We start from the raw sequence: 17,167 nt of genomic DNA, 5'->3' as shown, positions 1-17,167 counted from the left end.
TACGCTAAAATTGACTAATGAGCACGTTTTATTATTCTTTAATGTTATTTTAACAATAGATTATATTTTAATAGCTGGTTTAAAGCATTCTTAGTTTTTCTTTCCCACATATGAGAGAACACAACCAAAGTAACATTTGTGCGACAGTTTCTATCACATAATTTAAATCTATAAACACTTTGAACTCACTATTAGAAATATAATTTTGTATTCAAATAACATTAAATCCAAAAGAAAGTCAGACTAATGACACCCATCTGTGAGACTTCCACTTATTATTATGGAAGCTAAAGTTTAAGCTCTCAAATGATAATTTTAAAATTTTATATTCTTAAAAACTATATAATATGACAAAACCCAACAACCAAATAAAGAAAAATTCCACACCACAGAAGAAAAATAATTCCCAGAAACAAATATATCAGGCCATGAGCAACTATAATCCCCTTTATAATAACACTGTTTAACAGAAAAATAATCTGATACACAGCGCAATTGCTTCAATGGGTATTATTTTCCTAAGGGATTAAGTAAAAATTATATACATAGATTCTACTGAGAGAGAGACTTCTGAATCTAATATCTTCTTCTTCTTCTTCTTCTTCTTCTTCTTAACTTTCAAGCAGGAAGAACTCCTAGCAATTGCCATTTTCTCATATCATCAACCAATTTTCTCTGTATTTGTGTCATCAGAGGGCCATATGACAGTCTCCATTAGCCTTTCTCTCATCAACTCCAAATTCTCATCCTGGATTTGCTGATACATTTTTGCATGATCACATTTCTGACAACCAGAAAAAAACCAGTGCCAAAGTTTATTCTCAATCACAAAATTTATTCAGATAAATCTTCCCCATAGTAAATAGGATATTATTACCTTTATCCATCTACCATACAGATGAAGGCGAGTTATCATCACTCTCTCAGCCAGTTCTTGCTTCTCCTAGAATTATAACCCCCAAAATAAAAAATTTAAAACAAAAATTGCATTTTTTTTAAAAAAATATTTTAATGAGAAAAATAGACTGTTATCAAAGATTAATGAACAATACCTTCCCAAGAGTGCGAAGAAAACGTTTGCCATCAGTTGGTTTGTTGTTTGCAACAAAGCTGTAAGGGAAGATGTGATTGGATTAATTAATGTGTAAGCCTTGACATTAATGAAGTAATTAATCATTTGATTTGATTGCAAGATAAATAAATTATAAAGCATGACTTACTTATAAAGCCAACGATAACTTGGTGGATTCATCTCATAGAGCTGGTTAAGAACAGTTCTCACAGCTTTGTAGGTGAAGTAATTAATAAGTTGCTGCAAACCAAGAAATTGTCATTATGAGTCACCAAACAAAATAAAGATTCCATAGAAGTGAATCAAAATAAAAATAAACCAAAGAAAAAGGAAAACTAGTTCAGATCTTATGGTCTACAATTTTATAAAATTATTGATTCTTATGGTTTAAATATGGCTAGGGGGTGTAAACTATGATCAAGCTCGGCTTAAAATTAATTTCGAACTCTCGAATTTAAGCCTAATTAATTCAAACTCGAACTAAATCTAGCTCAAGCTTTAATCAAGATGGCCGACTTAAAAGCTTGAGCTGAATAAGGCTTAATCCAGATTAGAAGAACAGATTAAATCAATCCTAAAAGAATGGAAGTTATCTCAAAACCATATAAATTAATTCGAGCTTTATCGAGCCGAATAATTTTTTAAAATTACTCTCTATGAATTTTCAAAATAATAAACTTTTCCCTCTAAATAATTTTTTTTTAAAAAAAAGAAAGTTTTTTCAAAAAAAAAATCAGAAAAGGAAAAAAAAAAAAGGGGGGGGGGGGGGGGGGGGGAAGAAAAAGGCGAGAGTAGGATGGTAGCTAACCAGATGAACGTCTTGAAAGCCTTCTTCATAGTCGCCGCCAAGATTGTTTACCACAACAAGGCCCTTGTTCTTGGCCCTCTGCTTCTTTGCTTGAGAAGAAGAGAAGCGACACCCGCTCCAACTTCCAAGAAAATGGCTGCTGAGATCCAAAGAGCTCGGCGGCAGCGGCGGCCTCGACGCCTTCGCCCTAAAGCTCAGGCCGGAGACGGACAAAGCGTCGGCGAAGATATGGCTATCGACGGCGACGGAACTGATCGCCATGGACCGAGCTCCAGCCATCCCCACAACTAGCACACCAAAAGGAGCAAACTTTCCAAGACGCAAGTGAGAATAGCCTCGCAAGAGGAGGTCTTTATGGTATAGGAGAACGATTAAGGCCAAGTTGAAGAGTAAAAACGAAAAAGAAGAGGTTTTTTCTTTTAAATTTTATGGGAGGATATCTAAGAAGGAGAAGAAGAAAGAGAGCAGCTTTGCTTTGGTTGTCTTTCTCTTCGGATTGCAGCAGGGAAGTTGGAAAGAGTTGGGGGGGGGGGGGGATGTATTTGGTAATGGAGGTTTGGATTCAACCCACGCCAACCAAATTCCTGAGGCCCAAATTGATCCCGCCTCCGCGATTATTCGATTTTGTGGCATTATTTTGGCGATTCTTCGTTATTCGACACGTGGCGGCGTCGTATGGGTTGGAGAGGTTCCAAAGATTCTAAAGGGGAGTGTGGAAGGAGGGGAACCGTTTGGGAGGAGTGCCGACGACCGACGACTGACGACTGCCAGGGAGATGACGTTCTTTGCGTGACTGCTTCCTCTCTCTCTCTCTCTCTCTCTCTCTCTTGGAGGAGGAGGAGAAGGCGTACGCTATTTGGTCTTATTACTTCTCGTGGCGTTGGGTGGTTTCACCTACCTAGTTTTGATCACATTTAAATGATGATAAGTATACAAAATGAGATTTCAATATGTCATAATTATTACTACTCTACTCTTCAAAATATCATACCTGTGCTAGTGTGAGATTTCAAAATTATCATTTTGCTTGTTTAATCTAACTAATAGTAATTAAAACCATATTTAAATTAAGAAAATATATCTTGTTCTTGCATAAATTTTTTTTTTAATAGTTAATAAAAATTATCGAATATTTTAATTCACTATTACAATACAATGAAAAATAACTTCCTTTATGTGAAACAAAAATCATTGATAACTATTTTATATTCTAAATTTCAAGAAGAAAAGATATTTTAGTCAATTTATGTGATCAACATTTCTAATATTTATAGGCAATTGAAATGATCTAAGATCTTACTTTGTACTTCATCTTATATTTCAAATATCTAGCAGATTGGATTATATTTAAGCGGTTTAAGACGCATTAAATTTTGCGACTTTTAAATGTGGCACTTATTTTAATCTATAATAAGCTAATCGCTAAAGGGGAGATAAATACTTAACGTAGATTGATAAAATCTTTAGGCCGAGGGGAAATTTCTCATACTTTTCCGTGTGGCAATTGATGATGCTGACCCATTCCCAACCATCTATTTTCAAATATGATTTGACATATTGCCCATTGAATTCGAGAAGAATAATTTTATTTCTCTACAATAACTTCGATCAAAACAAGTCATCTCCTGGTCCCAATTTAGGCCTAAGTAGAAAAAAGTTCGCTATTTCATGGGGCAACAACAGTGACATTGTAAATATGATAGAAAGGTTCATTTGTTCAAAAATGAGTTTGATCTAACGAAAAGTCGTACTCGCAAACCAACTAGATGTAAGATAACCGAAAGCAGTTTGCAACACATGTCTCACTCACTTCTTTCTTCACCGAAAATTGAACTGCATAGTACGAACAAAAAGAACTCAGAACAAACACTTAGGCTTCTACCCTCTCGACCCTCTCTGATTCATCAAGAAGAATGGCCTTGGTGGGCTTAGCTAGGAAGTCTGTGTACTCCTGGAACGGAGACTTGCTGAAGCGAGTTTCTCTCCAGAAGTCGGGTGTCAAGAACCCGTATGTCTTCATAAGACAGTCGAAAGTAGCCTGCGCAGAAACAGAAACATAACATTTCAGAGAAGAACATTTGATGAAATGTAAAAGGAACAGTAGCCTACCTTTCACATGTAAATCATCTAGATAGGTTCTAGGGAATCAAAAGGTTAGCAGATTTATTTATAAACTGAGATTTTGATGCAGTTACGGTATATGAGTATATTGCATGTCATAAGTGTTCTTTATGACGTATTCATAAGAATATAACAAGAGGAAAATAATCTGAAAATTAGAGTTTTCAAAGAGCCAAGAAGTATCTACTGCACGGCACTATTTGGATCACAAGTTGACTGTTCAAATCTTATGTTTGTCGAGAATCCTCTATGTTCTTTCACAGATAAATCAAAGGTGAGAATGCCATTTTAAATTTTAAAGTTGCACCTGAAAAGGATAACTTGCCATATGCCTACTTGATACCATCAATTAGTACAACCATGAATTATTAACTCTTTCAGATCTCCGGTCTTAAGTTTATGTACGCATCATCCAGCAAACAATAGAATACAACAACAAATCTCTTGTCATGATTCCATTCATCATTATACCGATCAAAACAACCTCAAAGCTCAGAATGCCTAAATGACTATTCATATAGTATTAGAGGGCAAAATTAACCCAACCTACCAAAAAAACAAGAACTATCATCAATTTCACAACAAAAAAAAAAACGCTTATAATGTGATTTGGTATAAAGTAATTAAATAAATCTGAACAAAAGGCAATCATATTATACTATAAAGTAATTAAAATGATTTGTGCCAGTGAATCTTAACTCTTGAAAGAATGCTATATGTCAGCATAACATCCTAATAATCATATTTATTCATGATAATATTATTGCTACTACATAACCAATTCAACTACCATACGTCAAAAACTACTACCTAACTATAACATATATGTTTTTTTTTTCTGTATAAGCAAATGCTCATCATGTTAATCATAAGAAAACAGCATAGGAACTTAATACTCAATAATGAATTATAGAACAAAACAAATTAATCGAAACCCAAATTTAACGCATTTTTAATACCTTGACAAAATTTCCGAGTGTCTTAGTGGATCCACGCGACGAAGTGAACACGTCCTCAATCCCGGCAAACTGGAGTACCTTCTTGGGCACACGGGCAGCCACAATCCCAGCACCCCTCGGCGCCGGAACCATCCTAACCGTCACAGACCCACACTTCCCGGTAACTTTACATGGCACGGTGTGTGGCTTCCCGATCTTGTTTCCCCAGTACCCCCTCCTCACCGGCACCACAGAAAGCTTCGCCAGAATAATGGCACCACGAATAGCTGTGGCCACCTCCTTGGAGCACTTGACCCCGAGTCCGACGTGGCCGTCGCCGTCACCGACGACGACGAAGGCCTTGAACCGGGTCCTCTGACCGGCACGCGTCTGCTTCTGGACCGGCATAATCTTCATCACCTCATCCTTGAGGTTCTTGACGAGGGTTTCCACAATCTGGTGCTCCTTCACGGGGAGGGAGTGGAGGTAAATCTGCTCCATGCTCCGGATCTTGCCGTCCTTCACGAGGCGGCCGAGCTTGGTCACGGGGACCCACTTCTCCTCCTCCTGCCGCGCGCCGCCGCGCCGGCCACCGCGGCGATCGCCACGGCCGCGGTCGCCGCGTCCACGGCCGCCAAATCCTCGCCCGAAGCCGCCGCGATCTCCTCCTCTTTCTGCCATTAGCGCTTCTGTTCCCTGGTGGAACTGGATCGACTAGGGTTTGCAGAAGAGGCGCGTACAATGGCAGAGAACACTAAAGAGCGACAAGTTATTTATAGTAGAGATGGATAAGGGGAAATTAGGGTTTTCTTTGGAGCCCGTCACTCAACGGTGACGTTACCTCCGTTATTTTATTAAATGCGGATTTGCTGTATAACATAAAATAATAATATGTTTTTCACATAATTACTACTGAAAACTTTAAATTATCATAATTACTACTACATTAATTGAATATCGTCGAAATCCTTGTGCTATTTAAAATTATAATTTGAAAAGTTAGATTTAACTAATCATAATTAAGACCGAATTTAGATTAAAAAAAGATTATTTTACTCTTGCATAACTTATTCAAAATCATTTAAAAGCTATTATTTTACCCAATGTAATAATGCAAATAAAATTATTTTTTAATAGTTAATAATAAATATTTACACGAGCATAAGATTATTTCAGTCAATTAAATTTATTCGTTAACTTTAATAACAGTCTACTATAAATATTTTGTTAAAAACCAACCATCATAATAATTCTACGTCACCAGATTTTAATAGCAATTATAATATTTAAAAATATATAACGGTAATTATGATTTTAAAAAAATTCAGTGTTATGCAGAAAACTCAATGATAACGTATGAAAAGATAGTGTGGGTGTCAGTAAAAATAAATATATAGTTACATGAGAAGACAATGATATTAAGTCAACGTGATATTTATTCAGCAATATTTACGGTTACGACTTCGTGCCCAATAGTTACTCCCAGTAACACAAAAGATCTGCAGTTCAATAATGTTTCACAATACCTGTTGGAAATACATGGAATATTAAGACTAATGTTGCAAATACCCCCTTCTTTATAGAAGATTTACATATAATGCATTACCTTGACCTTGAGAACTAGGCAAAATCCGACACTAAAAGATCGCGAACAGTTTCCATTCTCAAAATAACATCACACTCTGAACCAAGAGATCTGAGGAAAGTTCAAATTACAAATACATTAATTTGCACAGAACGGACTTATAATTTCAATCTTTTTGATACCGAACATCTTTGGTTACCAAGAAATTAATTACATAACCTGCTTTTGAAAGTAAACTCCCTATACTCTGTTCATCGTCCTGATGTAAATAAGGCCAGCACACTCTCTTCATCATGAATGCCGTTCTCATTGTATGTGGCATCCTTTGCTATTAACGGTATTGACTGGAGGATCAGTAAGCTGACAAAGTTGCCTTTCAGGAAATTAATGGAGCAAAAGCCCGCCCGCCTGCATATGACTAGTTTCTATGCACTAGTTCAGTTATTTTTGTAAACCCAAAGGTCATGGTTGCAAGCTGCGGTAAATAAACTAAAAGCTCTGGAAGCTTATGATGTTTATGGCTCAACTGTGCATGCCAGAACCAGTGTTAAACTAAAGAAGCTCCAGTAGCTTCATGATGGTGTGAGACAAAATGTACATGCTGCTTACTGTTACACGGTATCAGCCACAGCGCGGCAACTTTGAACCCAAAAATTTCTACAGAACCCAGAAATACATACTTGTGATGCCGAAAAGGGCATGAAAACTTTTATGCTTTTGCACCTTTCTGTTTCTGAGAAATGAAGCGAACCCTCTGCTTGCCAAGCTCCAAGATCTTGGACCTTCCATCATTTAGACGAACTGATAAACATGGAGTACCTTCTATGACATCAGAAACCACTCCCTTGTGCCTACATGAAGATAGTAAATTAACCAAAAGGGTAAGATATGTCAACAAGTGTCAGCCAATTAATAGACAATAAGTTGGTAATAGAGGAAATATTAATAGAAACAGAGGTAAGAGCTAACATATTAACAATATGAAAATGAAGAATTTACTTTCCATAATAAATGACAGAATGCTTAAATAAATGAACTTAATTATTACTACACGTGTGCTAAGGCTTCCACAGTCAATAGCTTGTATCATATCACCAGCTGAAGTGCTAGAATTATTGAAATTGGATATTAAGAAAACAAATAGCCAAAAGGCAGAAGCTTAATAATAACTGTCAGATTGACTGGAAGGACCATAAAATGGGATTGGGAGCCCACATGTGTAGCCTGCAAAGTGCTAAGTTTCCGGTGGGTAGCCAGTTTCAGCTTTCATGGTGTATGACTTCTACAAGAAAACACAATTACATATATAGATACAAATACAGTTCATCCACCAAAACATGGGAGGATAAGTGATATACCTTGGAGCACAATAAGATAAGCCAAGCTTTTTAAAAAGTAACGATATAATGGCAAGAAGCATGAAAAAAAAGAGCCAAAACTCACCAAGAGTCGTCTGAGACTTCATGAACTTCAACTCTCTTTCCTATTGCATCTCTTCCCAGCTTCTTCAATATCCATTTAGCATCAACAACTTCATGCATCGAAGCATCCTGAGTAGGCTGTTTATACTTCTCATCTACGCTTGCACCAATGTTATCTATAGATGGCCTCTTTCTCTTTGACCTTCGCCCCTTGGCAGGATTCTTCTCCTCTACTCCTCTTGAAGCATTAGAGTTTCGCTGTTCAAAATATGGATTCTTGAATTTAAGCTTCAATAATGGTTTGGAATCAATAGAATCTTTAGCAGCTAAAGGATATTCTGCAACATCGTTGATCTCATTCATAGTACCCTCTAAATCCTTTACCGGTAAAACCTCATCATTTCTTGATGTATTTTCAGCCATACCCTCTTCTGCAGGATATATTTCTGTGATCGCCTTTCTTGTGATAGGGCTTCTGAATGAGGTCGGAACTCCAGACTTAGCAATACTGCCTCTGCTTTTCCCATTCTTCTTAGAGATCTTAAAGGTCTCTGCCATATCATCTTCTTTATCTGCACATATCACAAACTCTTATTTCAGTTAAGTTCCAAATTCTCTTCTAGAAGCTTCACATCTTCACAGGCATTGTGTTATAGGCAATAACATGAGAACCTCCCACTGATCAAATGGGGTCAATAAATTGTATGCAAAGAAAGGAAGAAAATCCCAAAATTGAGACAAAAAAGAGTATTGCAGAAGCTAGTCTTATAAGCATTAATAATATCTTGTCCATCAGTGATACTGAGGTCTAAAATCCCCTAGGCAGCTAGTTAGTGGTGACAACTATTTTCCACCAAGCAGAGAGCAAACAGTTCTCGCTCAATTGCACTAAAGTTGAAAACAAAATCTCTGTAAGTTCTAGGTGGACTTCTAGATTAATAGATGATCATGGTGATAAAAAGGTTGACTCATGGTGACATACATGGCAGTTTTAGACCATTTCCATTATGCTATGTGCTTTGTGACTTTTCTCCACCTTGAATGATGCTCATGCTCACACTCATGGTGGTTCACATCCTGAGGCAAATTAATAAATATTCTATTTTTTAAGACTATGACAGGTTTCCATTTTGCGTGGTAGCTAGAAGGTTGGATGAAATTATTCCCTTATAATATTAGCATGTTTTGCTGAAGCCTGAAAGTGTTCTCTATTACTTCAAAAGTTTGTAATAGAGGACTTGAAGATTGTATGTGTTTATTATAGCACTTGAAGATGGTATGCGTTCATTGTAGCGCTGAAAGATGGTATGTGTTTATCGAGTCGATTAGACTTCAAAAAATTTGATGGTTAATACTTAATAATGTAAATTTCATATCTTAAAATCCCACTTTTAGGCTCAAAGCACCCATTATGGTGGCCATCATAAACAAAGCGTCATGAGCCTTACTGGTCGCCAAATCCTTATTATATGCTGTTTAAAACTCTTGAAGGTATAATATACATTACTGATCCATTAACATTTAGGCCAACTATTACCTAACAGCTTAAACTTTTAGCCCAATTTAATTTTTTTTAATAAATAAGTATTCATGTGATGTGTAAAAGGCCTGAAAGTCATACATCATATTATCTTTTATCTATCCACATGTTGAATGTATATGGAGAACGCACGTGATGGAGCACCTAATAGATATCATAAATGTTATTGCTCTCTTGAAAGCAATGATATTTCCTTACTCTCGTCATATCTGTATTGGATACGATACTCGTTTGGCACTTCCTTAAACTATCCGATTTCTTAAAAATATAATTACCCCTTCTTAGTTACTTATTGGATACTTTTGAAATTCCTATTGACATGAGCCAAATTAAATGAGACTATTACATTCCGTTTTGAGTTCGCTTGTTCATTTATTATCTATATTAGGAACTCATGTTATAATAGTCTATTTCTTATGATTTATAGATTGATTTTTTTTTTTTTTACATCATAGATAGTAATATACTGGACCTTTGTTATCAATGGTTGTTATTTCAATGGATAAATTAGAGGTCTCTTCATGTAAACTATCAAAGCAACAATAATATATGAATTGTTAGTGCACAAGTTTACTAATATATATACAACATATCCTAAGTGTCCTGTATCCTTATTTTTCAAGATTAGTCGTATCAGCATATCTCTATCTTATATCCATATCCATTCTTCATAATTGATATGGTACCCACTAGCTTAAGTTTTTAAGTTAACTGGTTGTTTAACAAAAATGTTAAAGATAAGGTCAAAAAAATGATAAACATAGAGTGCATAAGGATGCCATTGTGAACATTATTTAAAAAATGTGCTTCATCATATAGAGAAGAAGAGAAGGCATAAAACAACTACTGTTCCCACTTCTCAGTTCATTCCTCCTAGTAAATTTATCTTTAGCACAATTGCTAAGACAGGTAAAGGCAGTCATAAGTCATAACTTGACAAAGTTATAAATAGTAAAAATGGGGTAATAAAGATAGCCCGGCATCACTACCAATTCAGGAATGCAGAATTTGAAGCTAAAATTAGCACTTTTATGTTTATTTTCCATCATCATGACTTACTTAAGTATGCCTCAAGTATGATATCCTTCTTATCTGTCAGAAACTTCTTAGTAGCTAAATGTGGCTAACACTGGGCACAAAATAACAACTGAAAGACAAGGTACAACAAATATTCCTATATAAAGAGGTACATACCATTGAAGGCAGTAAATTCTGGCTCCCTATGACAGCTTGAAGTTTCAGAGTGTGAGGAACTCGTCGTATTTTTATCTTTTCTACCTATATGTATAACTAACTTTGTTCCCTTTGCACTCTCACTTTTGCTTGAACTTCTTCCAGCACTGTCTTTGACATGAGAATCATGAGGTTTGCTACCTTGGGATACCTTATGAGAGTTATGTGCAACTTCCTTGACATTAAGACTATCATTTTCCAATTTATCGACAACAGATTTCCCTGTGTTGTTGCTTGGAATTCTTTTCAAGGAAGATGAAAGGATCTTATGCCCATGACTTCTTAAATGTTTCATATCATTGAACTTTTGATCTCCAAAGCTGCTATCTAATGACCTCATTGAATCTTGAGTTGCAATATTTTGATCTGGTATTTCAACTTCAGTCACAAACTCATATCCCTTCTTCTTACTTGATGATTTTTGAGACAAATTTTTTCGGTCCTCTTTAGATTTCTTATTGGCATTATTGATAAAAGCTTTTAAAGGAAGCTTTAGTGGCTTTTCATGCTCATTCTTCATAATAACTGAATCACTTTCTTCATCATCTGAGTAGGGGCAAATAGAAAAGATTTCCTCCTGAAATGGCAATCCAGCAGCGGATCTTAAGCTTGCAATAAGATCAGAGTCAGCTAAGTCTTTCCGCCTCCAAAGCTCTCGAACAGCATCTTCTATGTCCTTGACCTAGCCATCAAGCAAACCAGGAATAGAATAAACAGGATATCACAAACTAGCCAGGAACTTCCTGAATAACACAATACCTGATAACAATCTCCACGACATGCAGGACATTTATAGTACAGATTCCGATCTGCTTCGAACTGTTGATATTTTTCAGCACTGGAGACATAGAAACGATAAGTAGACGATTTTTAAATGAATATTAGCAAGAAAATAACAAAACTCAGCACAATAATTTTACCCAAAAAAAAATGAAATTGAGACTCAAAAGTCATATTTACTTTTTTTTTCATTAAAAATCACCTACAGTTCTAATGTTCTCAAGCCAATATGCCATGGAATTTGTATGATCTTCTTCTCCAAAAATTACAATAGATGAATATGCATTACATATAAACAAGTATAATTCTTTTAAGGCTTGAGATACCATGACGTCTAAGCAAAGGATGTCATATGACATTACAGAATGCATATGTGATTATGCGTATATGAGAAAAATGCAGACAAAGCAAACCAAGAAACATAAATGACAATTCCAAGACAATAAACCATTAAATGAGTCCATAAACACCTGATGTCATCACATTCACAATGCACCCATTGTTGGCAAACATCACAGCAGACCATGGGTATCATTTCAGAATCTCTGTAGACCTACAAAATTTGAAAACTGCAAAGTTTAGCTATCATGGATACACATGGTGGCTGATTTGTGGGTATTTACGAGCATGTAAAGGAAGAAAAAATAGTTGGATTACATAAAGTGCATATAACATATCATTTCATTCTATGTATATTGGCAAGTTGTTTACTCATTAAACTGCAATCAATGAAAGATCATGCTAACTGCCTTTTGGCATGATTATGCAGCAGGCCCCTGTAGTATCATTTTGCCTTGAACACCATTAGGCGACATCTTGCCCTTAGATAGATATCCAGTACAAAAGGTCTCATGGATCCTTCCATTAAAACACTTTCTGCCTTCTATTGTGCTCCCTAACCAAACACTAATTGTTGGCAGGAATAATGGCTGACAAAGTGATGATGGTGTATTTTTTTTTTAATCTTTTTGAAATATATAAAACTGTTTAAGGTCAAAACCAACTAAATATAGAGGCTCAGTGTATTTACAGCTCAAATAAAAAATACTATTGAATGTTTTAGTTACACACCAGATCCTTGGAATGAGAAAAATTATCATTCATAGTAGTTCCATGGTCTAATTCAAAAAAAATCATTTAAGCCTGCTCTGCAGGCTTCTAGGAAGTAATCTTTACCTTCAAACAAACAGGACAATATTTTCCTTTGACAAACAATCTTCCACAAGCATCACAGCAAGTATAACTTAAAAACCACCTGCATGATTGTTGTCAAGTTAGACTAAATTGTATGGTGACTAATATCACTATTATTGCTGTCAAAGTAAATCATTCTTCTATCAAAAAAGAAGTACATCATTTCAATAATTATCGGAGAAAAGTCTAAAGTCCCCCCAAATGGTCATGACACCTCAAAGAATATTGCTACAAAGTTTACAGCCAGTACCTCGTGCTGAGACCACTTCCTGGAACTTTAGAACTACAGCTATGACATCTTGTATGTTTTGGACATAAAAAAGGCCCATGGCTAACATTCTGCAATTTGAAACACAAGACTTTCACAGGTATGACACTTGAACAATATCTTAGAGAACCAACAACTAAACACAACCTTGTGTGGAGGCTGTTGACAATAGCAGTGGTAAGCACCATCACACCTTTTACAGAACTTTAACTTGGTAGGATCACCAGTTCTTCGACAAACCTGAAGAACAACGAATTGAACCATATCAACAGCTGACAGATTAGCAATGGCACATCAGAGCTAATCTAGAAAAGGCATAATATGAAAAGGAGGCTTATGCTAAGATGACCACACCAAATTAGCCCGAAGAGCACAATTACCAAATATACACTACAGAGGACTCCAGCAAATTTTCTTAGACATATATTCATTTGCATTCCAATAGACAAGTCTTAAGATTCTTCAAATGCGTTGATCTCTCCAGTTATCCTGCATTTCCAGTTTCATATTCTCATCTAGAGATTCTAGACTATGTGACTTCTCTAGGATAATGCTTCATCCAGCACTCAACCATATTCACCATCTATCTTGTGTCAGTTTCTCCATGGTAATGACTATATTAATGAGGCTATCATCAAGAATCAATATGATTCAAGTTCCTACATATATAATTGCCCCCTTATTAACACATCTTGTGAGGTCAGCATGCAAATGAAAAGAAGGCTACATTGTGTGGAAGAAGTCAATTAGATCAAATAGAGGTAATATAGGAAAGCTAAAGGAAGCCAAGAAAGTAAAAAAAGAAAGAGATATAAGGATTTATAGAAGGATGCATGACAGAAAAAGGAATCCTCTCTTTGATAATATAATTATAGGGTTGAATTCCAATGAAAAGAAACCCCAAATAGATTGCTTATGGGTTGTTTCCGCAGTTAAGGTATTTCTGCAGTATAGTAGGTTTCAGGCAGTAAAAAAGGATCTAAAGATCTCAGTTCAATACTTCCAGCCAGATCTGGATTTATAGGTGCAAATGTAGTATGCATTGGTTAGCACTTAGCACAAAAAGAAAAGTAAAAGTAAACTCAAAAGGGGGGAAAATATAGAAGGGGGCATGCATAATGAGAACGAAAAGAAATCAAGAGTTGGAATCATGTCATGTAAAGGAACCATTAATATCTATGCTATAATTTATGTAACCCTTCACACCCTGAAATCATCTCATGTAACCCTTCACACCCTTTCTATTACTTCCGTCTAGATCATTTCCTTGTTGATCCAAATCCTCTCCACATTTGTCCTACATCAAAAGCAAATATATATCAAAGCTGCATTGTCCTACATCAGGTTGGCAAAAGAAGTATCCAGTCGCCCAGCATTATCAACTCACTGCCAGGGCACAAAAGGTTATGCCAAGCTACACAAGCCAAGCTGTCAAGATGCTGGTGCATCCTGCATTCTATTATTCAAAAAATACCTTGCGGTCCTTATCAAATGCTACCTTTTTGAATTAACATCTATCCAAAAGAAAATGAAAAGACACAAACCTCACAACTGCGGCAAGAGGGACAAGACCATGAACTCCAATGAAATAAATCTGAAAATAGATCATCTTTAGGAATAAAGGGGAGGTGCAATCATTCTACATAATACTCGTGAGTTGGTACATACCCCTGTACTCGGCCCACACTTTCAAGCAACTCCTGTGGTACCTCTTGCTGCAAATTCTGCATGGCAGCATTTTCAAAGCTCTATTGCTGCCTTCAGTCTCACCAGAGAAACAAATACGACAGATAGCTTTAACTATTGAAGAGTCTTGATCTTCTATAGCAATATTATTAGCTGCTTCACATGCAGCCTCCTGATAAAATTCACCAATTTCAGCATCTTTTCATGAATGAGTAAAAAAGAAATACTAAGAAATAAAATTCTTTAACCCAGGACGTTCCCCAGGAAATGGACAAAACGAAGTTCACATTTAAACATCTGACGAAGAAAAATATCCACATTTAAATATCTCGTCCATGTTCTCATCGCGTATCTTTCAGTGTAATCTATTATGCTTAAAACGGGAAAGAGATAAGATTAATCACTTCAAGAATTGTAAGACGAGTAGTTCCTTCAATTCGAACTCCCTTAAAACAGAAGAAAACTAGAACCACAAGAACGAAGGCAATAAAAAGAGACCAAGAAGAACGATAAAGAAGTAAAATTCTACTCTCAAGGACAATCCAAGAACCAGAAAAGGAAGCAAAGAAAGATATCAACTTTTCCTTCCAGAACGACCAAGAAAACCAAATCGAGAGATAAACGACAAGGGACACCATTAAGAGCTCACCGCAGCCACGCCGCCGGCCTCCATCCTCCGCGCGTAGTCCTCGGCCGCCGCGGAGGCCGCCGCCGCCTGCCTCTGAAGCTCGGCGCGCTTCGCCCGCACCGAGGCGGCCCACGCGCTCTCCTCCCCACCACCACCGCCTCCGCTTCCTTCCTCCCTCGTCGTCTCCGGCGCGACGGCCGGAGGCGGCGCCACACGCGGGACTGCGACCTGGACGGCGGCGACGCCAGCAGAAGCGTCTCTCCTCATGACCCATGGATCCCGCAAGAACTCCTCAAGCCCAGCGATCTCCTCCAAGAAGCCCTCCCTCTCCCGCGCGCTCCGGAGCCCCCCGGGGAACCCAAGCTCGCAGTCACAGATGCGCCGACTGCCAAAAACAGAAAATATTGGTGCCTAAAGAAGAGAAGAGAGGAGAACAAAAGAGAAGAGAGAGAACCAAGTGATCGGGCAAGCGACGTGAAAGGCCATTGGGGTTCTTCGAGAGCGGTGGGATAACGCAGGGGCCCGGATCGATTTGAAAAAAGAGAAACAACAGAGTGGAGGGAGGAATTTGGAAATAAAGAAATTAAGAGAAAAATAAGCGGGGGGAAGTAGAAGAGAGAGAAAAAAGGGATTGATGATCAGTTGAGGAGGGTGGGAACTCAACTAGGAAGGTGATGGGAGAGTAGGATTTGGGTGTTCTTTTGCGAAGGGAAGAGAGAGAGAGAGAGAGAGAGAGAGAGAGAGCATTTGGATTTTGGTACTACTTTAGATGGATTTTTGGGCTCTTAGGTTAAGGAATTTGGGTGAGAAAATGGACCGAACAAACCTGACCCAAAACTTCACCCATAGGAACATTCCAGCAAGGCCCAAAAGAGCAATTAGTTCATTTAGCCCCAAGCCGAGAAAAACAATCCAATTGGGCCCTAGTTGGACCATGATTTCCCGGCCCATATGGAGTTGAATGTTGACGAATTATCCCACCCAAAAGTGCTTAATTTAGTAGAGTTTTTTACGGTCTGTTTTTATTAAGTGAGATTTAATTCACTGTAATCCTAACAAAAATACTAAAAATAATCAGCGTTTAGTAGTTTTTTACTTAACTACCAAAGGATTAAATTAAAGAGATTTATATAAATAAAACACTAAGTAATTCAACGTTTTAGGATCAAATAAAAATATTAAATTAATTAACATTTTGCTTAATAATAAAATACTAATTAATTTAATATTTTTATTATGGCTATCGGACTCAATTTAGTAATAAGTTTAAGAATTAATCTATTTCGGTAAAAAAAAAATTAAAACACGGCTAATTTGGTCAAAAACTCTAATTTAGTAGGTTCAACTAAAAAATCTAAATTAAGCGAAATTTAGGTCCGATATGCTCCGTAATTCTTTCCTTACCGCTAAAGCGATTCATTTAGTACAAATTGTATTTCCTAGCAAATCTAATCTTTGAATTGGTACACTGAATCAATCATTCCTAATAAGGAAACCAAATCAAATTTAAATTCTTGAATCTTATCGGCAAATAAAAGAAGAAAATCCCACATAGATTCCCATCGCCCTCTTCTCTATATTAACTCACCACCACCACCACCACCACCACCAACATCAAACAATTACACTTAATGGCTTCCCCTAAGTTCTCTCTGGTGATATTGGGCCTTCTCCTCCTCTCTCTCGTTGCATCAGCCAGTATGTTCTAACAAATCTTGTCTTGATTACTGTATTTCTATTTAAAAATAGTTGAGTTTTTGTTAACTTGACATAAAAATTAGAGAGATGAGCATTAGTTTATAAAATCTTTAAAATATAATGTAAGTTAGAAAATGATTTAAAAAAATATTTTTTTCTCCCTTTCTCTTATATTCTCACCTAAAAATTCTATCA

The 17,167-nt window shown here is 36.7% G+C and overlaps 3 protein-coding genes across 3 annotated transcripts; all 3 read right to left on the bottom strand.

Moving 5' to 3' along the window:
• Nucleotides 1–403: 403 nt before the first annotated feature.
• Nucleotides 404–2,399, bottom strand: LOC140759072 (chaperonin-like RbcX protein 2, chloroplastic). The gene is made up of 5 exons (XM_073095538.1): nucleotides 1,881–2,399; nucleotides 1,221–1,312; nucleotides 1,053–1,110; nucleotides 878–943; nucleotides 404–784 (listed from the first exon to the last, which is right to left on the bottom strand). The coding sequence occupies exons 1-5, from the start codon at nucleotides 2,157–2,159 to the stop codon at nucleotides 662–664; spliced, it is 618 nt and encodes a 205-aa protein (XP_072951639.1). The 5' UTR covers nucleotides 2,160–2,399; the 3' UTR covers nucleotides 404–661.
• A 1,178-nt stretch (nucleotides 2,400–3,577) lies between these two features.
• LOC140759690 (uncharacterized) lies at nucleotides 3,578–5,698 on the bottom strand. The gene is made up of 2 exons (XM_073096320.1): nucleotides 4,961–5,698; nucleotides 3,578–3,918 (listed from the first exon to the last, which is right to left on the bottom strand). The coding sequence occupies exons 1-2, from the start codon at nucleotides 5,618–5,620 to the stop codon at nucleotides 3,751–3,753; spliced, it is 828 nt and encodes a 275-aa protein (XP_072952421.1). The 5' UTR covers nucleotides 5,621–5,698; the 3' UTR covers nucleotides 3,578–3,750.
• Nucleotides 5,699–6,679: 981 nt separating this feature from the next.
• LOC140758726 (uncharacterized) lies at nucleotides 6,680–15,998 on the bottom strand. Its single transcript, XM_073094995.1, has 12 exons — nucleotides 15,729–15,998; nucleotides 15,296–15,659; nucleotides 14,629–14,818; nucleotides 14,505–14,554; nucleotides 13,108–13,200; nucleotides 12,943–13,031; nucleotides 12,675–12,753; nucleotides 11,969–12,051; nucleotides 11,478–11,556; nucleotides 10,680–11,400; nucleotides 7,968–8,517; nucleotides 6,680–7,375 (listed from the first exon to the last, which is right to left on the bottom strand). Exons 1-12 carry the CDS (start codon nucleotides 15,758–15,760, stop codon nucleotides 7,234–7,236), a joined length of 2,472 nt encoding a protein of 823 aa, XP_072951096.1. The 5' UTR covers nucleotides 15,761–15,998; the 3' UTR covers nucleotides 6,680–7,233.
• Between the last annotated feature and the right edge of the window lie 1,169 nt (nucleotides 15,999–17,167).

The sequence above is a fragment of the Typha angustifolia genome, chromosome 4 (genome assembly GCF_048772165.1).
Source record: "Typha angustifolia cultivar Huaian chromosome 4, ASM4877216v1, whole genome shotgun sequence".
Lineage (NCBI taxonomy): Eukaryota > Viridiplantae > Streptophyta > Magnoliopsida > Poales > Typhaceae > Typha > Typha angustifolia.
The sequence above is the reverse complement of the archived record's forward strand: the minus strand, read 5'-3'. Positions and strand labels throughout refer to the sequence as shown.

Coding starts and splice junctions, on each gene's coding strand:
- LOC140759072 (XM_073095538.1), bottom strand. CDS start 2,159: ATGGCTGGAGCTCGGTCCATGGCGATCAGTTCCGTCGCCGTCGATAGC. Junction 1,313..1,880: donor GCTTTCAAGACGTTCATCTG/GTTAGCTACCAT, acceptor CTTGGTTTGCAG/CAACTTATTAATTACTTCAC. Junction 944..1,052: donor TTCTTCGCACTCTTGGGAAG/GTATTGTTCATT, acceptor TTATAATTCTAG/GAGAAGCAAGAACTGGCTGA.
- LOC140759690 (XM_073096320.1), bottom strand. CDS start 5,620: ATGGCAGAAAGAGGAGGAGATCGCGGCGGCTTCGGGCGAGGATTTGGC. Junction 3,919..4,960: donor CACTCGGAAATTTTGTCAAG/GTATTAAAAATG, acceptor GTTTCTGCGCAG/GCTACTTTCGACTGTCTTAT.
- LOC140758726 (XM_073094995.1), bottom strand. CDS start 15,760: ATGGCCTTTCACGTCGCTTGCCCGATCACTTG. Junction 13,032..13,107: donor GTCAACAGCCTCCACACAAG/GTTGTGTTTAGT, acceptor TTCAAATTGCAG/AATGTTAGCCATGGGCCTTT. Junction 12,052..12,674: donor ATTGTCCTGTTTGTTTGAAG/GTAAAGATTACT, acceptor CAAATTTTGTAG/GTCTACAGAGATTCTGAAAT.